This window comes from Oryzias latipes, chromosome 15 (assembly GCF_053564925.1).
Source record: "Oryzias latipes strain Hd-rR chromosome 15, Olatipes_Hd-rR_3.1".
Classification (NCBI taxonomy): Eukaryota; Metazoa; Chordata; class Actinopteri; order Beloniformes; family Adrianichthyidae; genus Oryzias; species Oryzias latipes.
Window position 1 is genome coordinate 26,270,935 of NC_136251.1, and position 14,303 is coordinate 26,285,237.

The window sequence follows — 14,303 nt, forward strand, 5'->3', positions numbered from 1 at the left end:
AATGTGGGAATTACGACAATAGTCATATACTTTTGGGATACTGTTTGTTTCTAAAGAGTGACACTCTCATAACATTCACCCAACTTTGCTTGAAAGTCACATCACATGATGTTTTTATATTCAATGAATGAAAAACTGAGATCCTTTGAAACTTTAGAGTTTGTAATTATGCAATAAAAAAATTTGTTTTTAACAAAAACACAATTTGGAACATTTTGTATGTAAAACATTTTAAAACTAGTTCCTGAATGTGATAGATATTAATAATACAAGTGGCAGAAAGTAAATTTTAACATATATGTTTATATGAGAATTAATTATTTAATTATTTGAATTTAAATTTTAAAGAGTAAATTTTAGGTAACAGCTGCATGCTCATGTCGCACAAAACCGGAGACACAAGTGTACCTACCAGGACAGAACAGGAAGAAAGAAGACACTTTTGCTTCAGTAATACAATGAAGAACATGCAAGCTGCTAACAAAGACTGGAGTGATTAATAAATAAAGTGCGTCAAGCTATTTTCAATTAATTCTAGAAAAGTGTGCTTTAGAAAAGTTCTTGCAGAGCAGAAGGCTTTGCAAAAAAATGTGTTCAAATTATTTTAGAGGTTTAATTTGTGAAAAACTATTGGAAAATTTATGGAAATTGAACTGAAATTTTACAAATATGCTTACAAAACCATGAAACAAAAATGGTTACGTTTACCAATCAAGAGATTCTTGTGTTAAATAATTGTCACCTTTTGATTGATTCTTTCTTTTTTTAAATATTTGAGTTAATTATTTTTTATTAAATGTCTGTCATCAAACTGGTATCCTATATTTAAATCCTCCAGCTAACAAACACACAAAATAAGTACCGAGTCCCTCATAAAAGAGTAAATTATTTAAAGTAAGCAGTTTAGATCTGATTTATTGACATTTTATTATAGTTTTAAAATAAGGAAGTAGATTTCTGGTATTTGGTGATGTGAAGTGATAAGATGAACTCAATGACATGCAAGAAGAGAAAAACTGTAAACATTTTGTTTTAATACAGACCTTACTGGTATTTACATTTAAAAAAAAAGACTCCACCTGAATATTTCAGCTGTAGTTAGGCTTTGATTAAAGTAAGTCGTGATTTTTTTCTTTCCATGACTGTTCTTTTCTGAGAATCACCCAAGAAACCAGCAGAGCAAAAGTTGAATTGTTGAGATTTTATCATTTATTTCACTTAAATAAAAACAGGAAATCAATGTTTAGTCATGCATCATGGATTAGGTTTGCATCAAGAAGCATAAAACGCAGAGTCTAAGCCAGGTCCAGTAACCACTGAGGCATTCCAAAAGGCCTCCTGACGTCATCATTATCTTGATATTCTTGGGAGTGAACCTTGCTCCCGTAAAACAGAAGGTGGGGCCAAATGTTTCAAACAGGTTTGCGTCTGCCTGTAAGGCAGTTTTGAGCTGGACAATTTGCATGTCAAAACTGGAATCCACACCCTCTATCTGCAGCCTGCCTCTGTTTCGTGTTCAGACAACTTCTTGTCTGTGTCTCTGTCAGCTGGGAGTCAGCAGCTGCTCCAAGCAACACAAATGGAGGTGGGATATTTTAGGGGCAGTCCGGAGGATTTCCTAAACGGTCACTTTCTAAATGTAAGTCTCTCTTTTTGAGTGTGATTTACTGACAGAATCAGTGAGCTTTTGAAACTTGGCAGAAATGCCGGCGCTCTGTCAGGACTCTGAATGTCTCGCTTGCAAGTTAATTTTAGTGATAAAGGGTAAGTTTGAGATAAGGCATTTGAATAAAGGGATGTATTTTTCAAGGTTATGTGGCTTAATATGCTGTAATACCTGCTGGACTGTTTCTTGAAGCAGTGAAACACTGAGGTGCTCTTGACACTTTGAAGCTTAAAAAAATGCTAAATATTCTCCTAAAATTCAAAAATTTAAAAAGTCGCTCTACAACGATCCATGTTTTATTAAAAACATCTTTGTGGGGGCATATTCTCAAAGGATTCATTTGCATTTATTTGACAGCTAGTTTGACAGCTGGTTCAAAGTTGATAAAAACTTGTTGGGACAAGCTTTACAAACATGAGTCTGTTAGGACTGTTTATTAAGGTGTGTTATAGTTAACAGGGAACCAGGAACTGTTTTAAGATGTTTGTTAATTAGTTTCCAGTGTTTCTCTCTTGAGTCAATGTTTAGTGCACCACATTATCTGCAACATTTTGCATATTTTTTGTGTGTAGAAGGAAGGCTTTGGTTCAAATCCCGGGTCCCTGAAGTCTGCATGTTTTCTCCGTGCATGTGTAGTTTTCGGCTTCTTCCTTTTGTCTAACATTGTGGTAGGTTGATTGGTGGGTGAGCTTAGTGTGTGTGTGTGTCCCAGGTGTACCCCACCTTTGCCCTAAGGCAGCTGGCAACCCTCATGACCCCGCCTGGGATAAACAGCAGATGGATTGATTCATCAAACTGAAAGAATAAATTGAATCACTGACATTTTTTCATTTTTTTTTTTTTTTAGATTGACTACATGTCATATTTGATTAATATTTGTGTGTCAAAAGTTTACTTTGCCTCATTAAACTTTTATAACCTCTTCTAAATTTTGTTTCTGACGGCCCCACTTTCAACATCTTATTGATCTCCTTTATCTTTGACAGGCTCCGCAGAAACTCTGTGAAGGGATGGACTCGCCAGAGTTTTCCTTGCTGTCCTCAATGAGGGGGGAGTTTAAATCTGAGCTCTACGTTCAGCCTCATTACAAAGAGGCATATCGCCTGGCCATTGATCGCCTGGTGGAAGAAGGCAGAGAGGCTTACCATGATGTCCTCAAAGCAGAAAGAATCGGGAACATCCTGTCTGATGAGGAAATCTTTTTCATCACCACAAACGCAGAACAGTTGGTACCTCAAACCAGCATAGAGGAGAAGAACTGTCCAGCAGACAAGCAATCCTCCTCGGGGACATATTGGCCTGTGAAATCAGACGCGGAAACACCAAATTTAGAATTGGGATGGCCAGATTTCTTGGATGAGAAAATTCCGACTAAAATAGATTTGCTCTTCCATCCACCGAGACCAAACAACCCAACCATAAAAGAGGTGATCCGGAAGCACATTCAGGATGCAAGACAGGTAACTCTAAAGTAAACAACAGCTCTCATGATTAGCTTCACACTTCCTCCATAATATTACAAAGTCACCAGACAGTGTGTCCTGCTGATTTCACTCATTGAATTCTGCACAGCACCCTGGAAAATTAGTTAGAAACCTCTTAAAAATCTATCTTTTTAACAAAAAACAAATTGAACTTTTAAAGGTAAGTTAGCTGTCAGACTGTCAAAATAAATCTAAACAAGTTATTTTATAGAAATTATAAGAAACTTGCAACTTCTCTCTCTCAACCTCTAGATCTCCTGTAAAGAAACTCCCAAAGGAGGAAATCTGCTTTTCACGTATCAATGCAAAAACCCTCCCTGAGCTGTTGAATAACAACAATGTGACAAGTACACTTAAATTATAGCATACAAGATGTTACAGGAGTGTTAAGAAACAGGCACAGCCTGTTATTGAACATCTGAAAGATAAAAAATGACAGCACATAAATCTTTCTCACTTCAAATTTTCTATAATTGACTGTGTCCTTAACCCACCTGCGTTTTGAATGTTAAGGCTGTCTCTGTTCTTTGTAAAAATGTTCCTAATGTGACTAGAAACTTGATTTTGGATCAATAGATACAGCGCAGGTCCAAATTTTACAAAAACAAACAAAAAACAAGTTGTTTATCCCATTTTTATCCTCCACTATCTGACATTGCTCTCTTCAAAAGCTGTATTGACTGCTTTTACTCGCCTCCGTCTTGCTCGCGTGATAAGATATTTGTCCTCTTTTCTTTGCCATCAAATTTCCAGTTATTGTTTTGTGTTTCTGCTAACAGATGGATTTCTGGGTAAAAACCTGCTGCAATGCATAAAATTTACTCTGACTCCTGTCTTTTCAGGTCATTGCTCTCGTGATGGACGCATTCACCGATGTGGATATTTTCAAAGAAGCCGTTGATGCTTCCATACAAGGAGTTGCAGTCTATGTGCTTTTGGATCATTCCCATCTGAAAAGTTTCCTCTCAATGGCAGAAAGTTTGGACATCAAAGTTCAACAACTCCGGGTGAGTTTGGTGTTTAAACGCCTGATTTTTTTAATTTCCCCTTTCAGATGTTTCCTTTTTTATCATTCAACATTAACCAGTAAATGAATATGAAGTTAGATTTGTTGCAAAAGCATTGTCCATCTGTAAAAAAAGTTACGTACTTATATATGAAATATATGTGTGTCTGTAAAACTGTTTAGTAACTGTAGAGAAAATTACACGTTGGAAAAAATGCTTTGTGTGTATAAAAATGTCACATGCAAGGAAGGGCACGCGCATTGATGTGCAATGACAAAACTCAAGTTACTAGTTGTCTCAACAAATCAACCAATCCACTGTCATCCAATTGGTGTGCTGATTGGACCAGGCGATCGGATGCATGATGTCTTTTCAACATTAAGGGGATGAGATAAAATGGAAGAACATACCATGAGAATTTCCTGAAACTAATAATGACATTGATTTATTTTTTTGTTGCAATCTCGTAATGAAACACATCAATAACCATATTTCGACTATGCTCTAACTTTTTGGCTTGTCAGCTAGGCGTAGAATGAAGAATCTTTATTTTGTTTTCTTTGCTTTGTTTTGTTTTTCCTGGCATGGATATCATGCATCTGATCGGCAAGTCCAAGCAGTGCACCAATTTGGTGACAGGGGACGGCTGCTGATTGGTTGATTGGTTGAGACGCAAAAGAATTGTACTTGCGACTTGTCATTGTAGACCAATGTGTCGTTTCACACACGGACAAAGCATTTTTGCAGACTTTTTTCTGCAGTTATTGAACAGTTTTACAGACTCATAAATTTCTTATTGCAGCAATGAAACTTCTTTTTCTACAAGTACAAAATCTTTTTAAAGACAGAAAATTCTTTTTTCAGATCTTCAAATCTTATAACAGACACACAAATCTCTTATTATGAGTAGGAAACCTTTTTAAGACAGACAATACTTAAGCAACAAATCTAATTTCATAGATTACTGCAAAGCACATATTTAACAACAACACGTTTGACACATTTTAATCATTAAATTGAAAAAAGTAAACGTGTCCACCACTGAGAGAAAAAAATCTAAGTGAAAGTATTTGACAACCTGTTTATTGGGTGGAGTCTACATTTTTGGAAAAGGAGTGAAGACTCAAACACACCTTTGTTCAAATGCATGTAACAAGTCACAAACAGAACAACTCTAGAACTAAGATGGCTGTTGGCTTCTCTGTGCAGCGGATTTACTCCTGACAGATGTTTTGCCACTAGCAACTTGTTCCTTTCACTGCTCTGTCAACAGTATATGAGAGTGCGCACCGTGAAAGGCCAGGATTACCTCTGTCGCTCAGGAGCTAAATTTCATGGAGCACTGGAGCAGAAGTTTCTTTTGGTAGACTGCCACATTGCAATTTACGGCTCCTACAGGTAAATGATGCAGCAAACGCATGGGATTGTTTTAAGAAGCACTGAAGTGTATTACCCACATTTTTGAGCTTTTACAGTCATTTGCTTAAAAAAAGAATTAAAAACAATTTACTAAACCTTAAATTTTTAAACTTAATTTAGAGTCTTCAACACCTAGACATAAATACACACTTTTAGTTAAATAAATCTCTTGTAAATTACTATTTCTTAAAGTGGAATTGATTTTGTTGTTGTTGTTGTATTTTGCAGTTATACCTGGTCATTTGAGAAGATCAATCAGAGCATGGTTCAGGTCATCAGAGGACACCTTGTCAAGTCCTACGATGAGGAGTTTCGAATTCTCTACGCCAGGTCGACTGTGCCAGCAGAGCTGTCTTCTCCGGAGGGTTGGTCTGTGCAGAATGACTTAATTGGACAGCCGATTCTGACTAAGTTAATTGGTCGTCACGACCAACTCAGGTTCTCTTTCGACACAGCCTATCAGAGAACCAATGAGAGGAATTTTCTTATGCGAGATCTAGAGGATAGGCCTTTTGATAAGGAAAATAATATTAGGAATGGAATTACTGTTCATGGTCACAAGCCCCAATTTCCTTATTTTGATTCTGAGGACTCCATGAACAATAACAAAAGGCACAGCTATGCAGGGGAAAGAGGAGATGGGTACCTGTCCCAGCACCTGAAACTCAGAGGAAGCAACTGGAATGTTGGAGATGGAAAAAACGGCCAGATCAACCACTCCAAGAACAATTATCTGCAAGTACCTCAAAAGTACAGAGGCCAGAGCATGAAACAAGTCCCCTTCATGCAGCAAAACAAGTCCCCTTTGCAAAATGTTTCCAAGTCTTTAATGCAAACAAGGAGGATAGAAACGTATCTCAACAACTCCGACACCCCATTTGCAGAGCCTTGTGACTATTTAGACCAGTTTGGAGAACTCGATAAAGGTGGTTCCTTTATGCAGGGAAGAATAAGGAACTCTCTTGCTTTGGGGCCCACCTTACCAGAACAAATGGGGCTCCCCAGATTCACAAACACCTCCAGAGGTGTTGGTCCCCTTGCAACACCTAAAACACATTTGCACCACTCGTCGATGAAGTGGAATCCAGAGGAAGCAGAGAAAAGAGTAAATTCTGAGGATTTCATGGCAAAGCAACAAAGTCAGCAGATTATAGATGACTTTTCTCCTAATTCAGGCCTTGGTCCAGGAAAAAACTCTTACGCCAGCTTAGGCAGAACTCAACAAATACTCACAAACCCTGAGTATCTGACAGACAACTGGTACAAAAGGCACAGTGTGGCAGATCCACGATCAAACACTGAGCCTGCATGTGAATCTCCAGATGAGTTGTACGGCTCTTTCGAAAGCACACCTGTGAGCAGAAGCACTGCAGCCATAAACACTCAGAGCAAAGCCTACAGATCCAGTCTGAAAGAAGACCAAAGGTCCATCTCCCATTACGACGTTAAGAGTGTAACAAACACAAAGAGCTCCAACTCTCAAATCTGGAAGGAACCTCTGTCCAGAACGCTGTCTGCTGCAGCCCTGGGGCACAAAAACTCCATCGACAGACCCAACAATGCCAGCTCTCCAGAGAAGAAGCGGAACTGGAAAATCAAATCTTTGTTGAACATACCTGAGAGAAAGGCAGATCCAGTTGACAGCATGAAAACACCAAGTGTCACTTCAGGTGATAGCACAGACACGTTGACAGCGGAGGAGGAGGAAAGGATAAGTTGCAGAGGGAAAAATCTTCACCAAACCATGAGCAGCTCTGTCAAAGCCTCCGGAAACTACAAGAACAGTGGGGAGGAAGATAATCCCAAGTTTTCAAAACCCCGATTTGTAACGGAGGAAAACCCAAGTCCATCCCAAAGTGCCTTCGACAAAACTACGGCTCCGAAGAAAACCTCTGCTCCTGACAGAAGCTTGAGGCTGGGCTCAGAGAACCGCCTGTACAGCAGATTTGAACCATTCTGCTCATTAGAAAAGAAACTTCCAAACTCTCAGGGAAAGAGCAAGAGCTTTTCCAAAGCCGATGTTGAACACAGCGTCATTCGGGTTACAAAAGCGCACCATGAAAACAAGCTGGAGAAACTGTTTCACAGAATGGGAAGTTTATTACACAAGAACAAGTAATATTCACACAAATGCACATTCTGCTGGTGACATGTCACAGTGTGTTCCAGCAGTCCAAATGCACTGACTTTGCAAAAGATGTTTACACTTTTAATAGACTTTTTTATTTTATTTTTTGCACTCAGATACACAAGGAATGTACAGGAATGATGAGAAAGCTTTATTCAAACATGAAAATGATGTACAAACTTCCTTTTGTTGTGAACTTCAACCATAAATCAAACACCTCCAAACAAAGCAGCAGTATGCCATAACAGTTAAAAAAAGCCATGCAGGAACCTGATTTTTTAACTGTGGGTGTGAAGGCGGGACATACCAAAGTGTCGCCACTTTAGAAACTGTGTGCTTAACTCTTGACAGCCACTCAAGGTAAAGATGATAACACAAATACCTTCAGTATACAAGCTGACATTACCCACGTCTGTGAACACACCTGATTGCATCCTTCTGGTTGTTTTTTTGGAAAGATTTAAAGACAAATAGCCGACAGCAGTTTAAAAAAAAATGAAACGTATTTTTGAAGCAGCTCAGTTTCCTGTGAGAAAAAGGGTTAAAATACTTCATCACATTTGCACTTTAGCTAAAAATTATAACAATTAAAGCGACACATGCTGTGCCCTTTACAAGCTTTATTCATAGATTTCATTCCCATTTAAAACAAAGTGTTTACTTCCTACATGAACGTTATGTCCTTTTTTAAATGATTCTGCATTGTCACACTTAAATACTAGGTGTCTTGGGTTCAGAGGTGATTCTCTTCTGAATGGATGGACTGACAAAACATTTATAAATACTCAGTAGCGGTTTTAGGCACGGGCCATACGGGCGATCGCCCGGGGCGGAAAAATGACGGAGGGGCGGCGCCAGCGGCTCAGCTCTTGTAAAATACTTTATGCATCACTATTGGTTTACTTATATCACAGAGTTTGTAACAGCCTGAAACCTGGCGGCGCCCCCGCCCCGCAGCTGCGCTCTCTCCTGTCTTTGAGAAGTAGACGCAAATGTGTGTGAGAAGGAGAAGGGAGGGGGCGCGGGGTGAAGAAGGAGAAGGGAGGGGGCGCGGGGTGAAGGATGCAGGCTGAGAGGTGAGCACGGAGCGCAAAACGCATGCGCAAACCTGGCTGGATCTTCTTCCAGGGGGGCAACGGTCGCGGGCCGCGGCTCAGTGCTTGATGAAAAAATAAAAATAAAAATTGCGCCGCCATGTAGCGAATTGGCGCCCCTGGGTGCAGCTGCACGCGCTCCTTCTGGAAATGTATGACGAACGGGGGGGGGGCTGCGGGTATAAAAAAGGTATAAAGGCCAGAGGAGGGTCTCGCCCGGGGAGTAATTCAGGGTAGAACCGCCACTGTAAATACTCATGTTGAAGTCTGAGCAATGTTTTAGTGTCTCAGCAAAGTCAAGAACACTGATTCATGCAAACACTGGTTTTTTTCTTCATTATTAAGCAAATGGGAAAAATTGAATTTTGAAAAGATGTATAGAAACATTTAAGGTAAGAAAAAGGTTTCTAATTGTTAGGATATTAAATGTTCCACTGATACAAAATCTTTTTCTTTTTTTTGAATTTGACAAAACCAGTTTATGTTTTTTTGAGTGTGTGGATACTGTAAGTTTGTAGATGCTATTTTGGGATCATTTCTAGTACAACTATTGACCTTTTAGGGTTTTTTATCCAGAGATATTTGAAAATAATAATTTCTGTTTTCCTTTATGGGGTGAACTGTGAGTGGAGCTTAACATTAGTTGGTGATAATTTGGTTTGACGACTGAGGTTAGCTCCAGACAAACAAATTAAGGAATTGAGCGGAATTTCCTGAAACATATTTTAAAGATAAACTTGCACGTTTGAGTATGTTTAGGAAACTCAATTCTTCAAAAATATCTATTCTAGTAACCCAGTTTTTTTAGGTTTGCCTTCAATGGGCAAAGCCCTAAAGATGCCTGCACCTGCCAGTATTTTTCATAACTTTTCCAATGTATACTTTAAAATTTTAAATGGTGGTTTTATCAAAATCGAATGTTTACAATGAACACATTTTGTAAAAAATGTCACAATTGATTGTTCTTTGGATTTTTAAAGAATGTTTTAATGTGTGTGTTTTTTTTAAAATACTGTGCCATTAGATTATTTTTAAATTGAATGAAAGAAAATGTTAATTGACGACATAAATACTTTGCATATTGCTTCCTTTGCTCTGTTTTTAAGAACAAAATAATTGGGAAAGTGTGAAATGTGAGAAGCAGTTTTTCCTGTCTGAGCACAAAGAAAAATAAAGCATAGGACGTGTTTTGAGCAAGTTTGCCATGTCGGCTGTGACTACTTATTAGCACAAACAAAAGAACAAAAAAGAACTTACTTGACAACATGTATAAAACAAATATATGCAACAAACCTCAACTTAAAAAATGAAAAGTGTAAAAAACTAAGCAGTAAAAATGTGTAAGCCTTTCAGTGATCTGTACTTTGTCAACACATCATGCAAAAATGTTTAAAAAATCATCTCAGGTGGATGGGAAGGAACTTCAGGTGTCTTGCGGTTCTGAAAATTCTGAATGTTAAAGCCTTTGCAGGTAATTAAACCCTTCAGACCTGCAATCTGTGAACCTTTCCCAGAATCCCAGCATGTTGTCTTGAGCTACATAATTAGATTACAAATGCAAAGCCTCTATTTAAAGTCTTGAAAGTCTCAGTGAATCTTCAATTCAGACACTCTTGTTCAGAATTAATTTTTAGTTCATTTGTGTTTTTTAAGCTCATTTACACTAAGCCTTAAAAAATTTCTCATTAGTTCAGAATTTTACTCAAAAGCCTCAAATTACAGGCAGTTTAATTTTTTTCATGAAAAAAAAGTTTTATTTGAAATAATTGATTTTTTTCCTAAAATCCCTTTCAAAGTAGACTAATACAAACACATTTAACAAGGTCAGCAATAGTGGCAGAGTAAAAAAAAATACAAAACTGATTTTGTTGCATATGTTCACTTTACTAAAGTCCGAACAATTTAGGATCAGTTCAAATCAGGAACTTTCCGTCTCAAAACCTCACTCCACCAGTTAACCCGACTAGCTAATTTGCTATCATCTTGTTTAATGTTATGTAATGAAAAAAGGAATAGCAGTGAGAAGTATGACATGACACACATGATCATTTATTAGCTGGGTCAGTATGTGTTTCAGGTCTATGCCACTTCCCCAATTCTTTTACATTTCTATGGAGATCGAGTTCTTGACCCTTTTTTGTTTCTGTAACACAAATTTATCTTGACGAAATCACACTTTGTACTTCTTCCCCTTACCTCCTGGACCACTTTGGGCATTTTTCATTTAATTTTTTTCCTTTCAACCAAAATATCCAAATGTAAAACCCAGGCATCAAAAACAAAAAGCCCTTTTGGGGATGTAGGGATTAAATAAACAGAGATAAAATAAATACTTTTACATGATGCCATCTGACTTCCTGAGGTGGCGACGACCAATCCTAGGACAGCTTAGACTCTGAACAAGAGTATCTTGATGCAACCTTTACACCAGGTAATCTGACAAACAAGGTGACATTTGGTTTGATGCTTGGGAATAATGTAACACATGTAATGATTATATTTGTTTTTTACATAATCCCTTCTGTAGTCCTTGGTGAGATGAGCTCTGAGTGACTACCCACAAAGCCCATGCATCACTGTTGTTTGCTCAATATCATCAATGGAAGATTTAGTTCCATGATTTAAATAGGATTCCATTTCTCACCGTGTTGCAGGCCTTTAGCTTGAGGAACAATCTAGACATGGAGTGCGCCCTATTGCAACTGGAGAATAGTGATTCACACCGGGAGATAAAAGCTATTTTTGAAACCATACAACTCTGTAAATCTTTTTGTCTACATCTCAGAGAAAGAATTGAGAGAAAAAGTTAAAATCTAAATAAAAATGTCACTTGACAGATTCAGTATATGATTAGTGACATGACGGCTAAAGACTCAAAGAGAAAATCTTCTGGAAATGCCGAAACCTTATCTTCAGCTGAAGCTGGTGCAGCGCTGTGACCTCACAATGCAATGGATCTTGAATAATTAAAGACAAAAACGTAATCAAATCAAATGAAAACAAAATTTATTTGAAAAAAAAAATAATCACCTCTCATGCCTTGCGTTACTTGAAGCGCTTTACATTTCAAAACAAAAAAAAAAAAGCACAGAATTGCAATAGAAAAACCCAACCCACTCTTCCCACTCCTCTCCGTCAACACATACGACCCAAGACCCCACACAATGAATACTTATAAAATTTGCTTCTAAAGGTAACCTAAGGCCTGGCTCTAGTTTGAGGAAACAGTATTTGGGAATCTCTTCATACCAGGAGCCAACTCTATCATGGGAACATTTGCCACAGTGCCCACTCAGACAGGGACAGCAACGGGATCCACTTCACAGCTGTGAGGCTGTAACATTAAACTCCAGCCGCCCCAGGAAGGGCAACAACAGCAGCAACAACCACTGATTAAGCCAGCAAGTTCTGATAAAGAAGATCCCCAGAAGAAACACCTGAGATAAAATCACGATAAGATGCTAAAATTAAATACACAAATGTACGGTATATAAAAACGTAAAATTAAGAAGATTAAATGCATATAATAAAATATATGAAAACTAGTGGAATAAACAAGCAGATGAGATCAACTAAAAGCAAAATGAAAAAGGTGCGTCTTTAGACTCTTCTTAAAAACCTGTACGGTCTCTGAGGCCCTGAGGCTCTCCAGTATGAGGTTCCATTTGTGCCAAAAATATCAAAATGTGTTTTTGCGTCTACTGTTATGTCTTTGGTCCATTGTCTATGTCTACTGATCGTGTTTTTGCGTCCACTGTCTATGCTTTGGGCTCATTGTCTATGTCTATTGAACGAGTTCATTTTACATTGGTTCATGTCTATATATTACTAAGCAATATCTTCTGCATGCCCATGATTCTTTGATTATTACTTTGTATTAACTTTGTGATGTATATGCTTGCTTTATCCTTAAACTTTATCTTTGTCATTGTCCTTATCCCATGTCGTCTAACTACGACGTCAGGAAGATCCTTAGCAACCGTTGCTAGTGTCGTTTGCGAAGTCGTTTCACGTGTCGTCAGGAAGATCCTTAGCAACCGTTGCTAGTGTCGTATGCTACGTTCTCTCACCATGTCGTGTCCTTAGATCTTGTTGTATTTCAAATTTTGCAAAGGTCGTCAGAGAAGTCTTTTGTACGGTCGATAAATTGTTTCCCGTATTATCACGGAACAAAACACTTAAAAAAAAAAAAACCTTTATTGACAATCCTGCAAACGCGCACTCCCAGAAAGGGGGGGGGTGCATGCGTACAACGGTTTCACGTTCCCGTTTAAAGTTATTTAGAGTGTGGCTTTAATTTAATCTTGTGATGAAACGATTATTTCAAATTATTTTGAAAAATGACTGATCTTTATAAAATATGTTGTTACAAATCTGATGGATAAACGAGGATCAGACGGGCTAATAAGCCTTATACTGGTCCCGAGTGCGCCATCTCATGGTCACATAAATAGATTAAAAAGAAAAGCTCAAAAACCAGTCAGTTTTCGACTGTTATATTCATAATTAGTGACTCGACCCACTAAAATTTGAGAAGGTAACTCATCGAAGATATTTTAAAGGCCTCCTTGCAAGGCCCCCGTAAATCGTTCAGCGGCAAAAAAATAAATATTGCCATGGACTAATGACTTGAGGGTTTATTTCTGAACAAATACATTAAATCAACACCAATGTGTTTGTAATTTTATTATTAATAAATCAGTCACGTTTTTCATGATCAGAACACAGCACATTCATAAATAGTCTTCGTAAAATGTTCATATTTATTATGTGTCATTCTCCGCGTTAAATAGAAGTAGTTCGCCTCCAGATCAGATGGTGGCGGTAATGCGCCACTTTGTTTTCGTGTCAAGCGTTGTATGCATGCCCCCCCCCCCCACCCTTTCTGGCAATACGCGTTTGAGGGAATATCAAAATAAAGTTCATCTTAAAAACGTGTTGTCATGGTTAACCCTGACGTCTGCTTTGATAAACATTTCTTTTTCGTTCCGTGGTAGTACAGGAAAAAATTTACCGGCCGTACAAAGGACTTTTCTGACGACTTTGGCAAAATTTGAAAAACGAGAACATCTAACGACAAAACACGGGGAAACGTCGTAGCTAACGACAGTAGCAAACACCGTAGCTAACGACAGTAGCTATCGACAGTAGCAAACACCGTAGCTATCGACAGTAGCTAACGACCGGAGCTATCGACAGTAGCAACGGTTGCTAAGTCCTGACGACAAAGTGAGACGACCAAAGACATAGACAGTGGACACAAAAACAGATTTTTGGCACAAATGGAACCTCATACTCCAGCAGGCTGTTCCACAGGCAAAGATCATAATGGCAGAACGAAGCCTTATCATAAGTTTTGGTCCTCACCTTAGGAACAACAAAAGGCCAGCACCAGAGGACCTCAGGATCCACAAGGGTTCATCCGTTAAAAGTAGATCACTTACATAAGAAGGCCCAAGACCATTAAAACATGTATTAACAATTAAAAGAATCTCAAAATCAACC

At 38.2% G+C, this 14,303-nt stretch overlaps 1 protein-coding gene across 1 annotated transcript; it reads left to right on the plus strand.

Moving 5' to 3' along the window:
* The first annotated feature begins 1,387 nt into the window (after positions 1–1,387).
* Positions 1,388–9,995, plus strand: fam83b (family with sequence similarity 83 member B). The gene is made up of 5 exons (XM_020709645.2): positions 1,388–1,639; positions 2,653–3,126; positions 3,993–4,157; positions 5,431–5,555; positions 5,805–9,995. The coding sequence occupies exons 1-5, from the start codon at positions 1,580–1,582 to the stop codon at positions 7,693–7,695; spliced, it is 2,715 nt and encodes a 904-aa protein (XP_020565304.1). The 5' UTR covers positions 1,388–1,579; the 3' UTR covers positions 7,696–9,995.
* Positions 9,996–14,303: the final 4,308 nt, after the last annotated feature.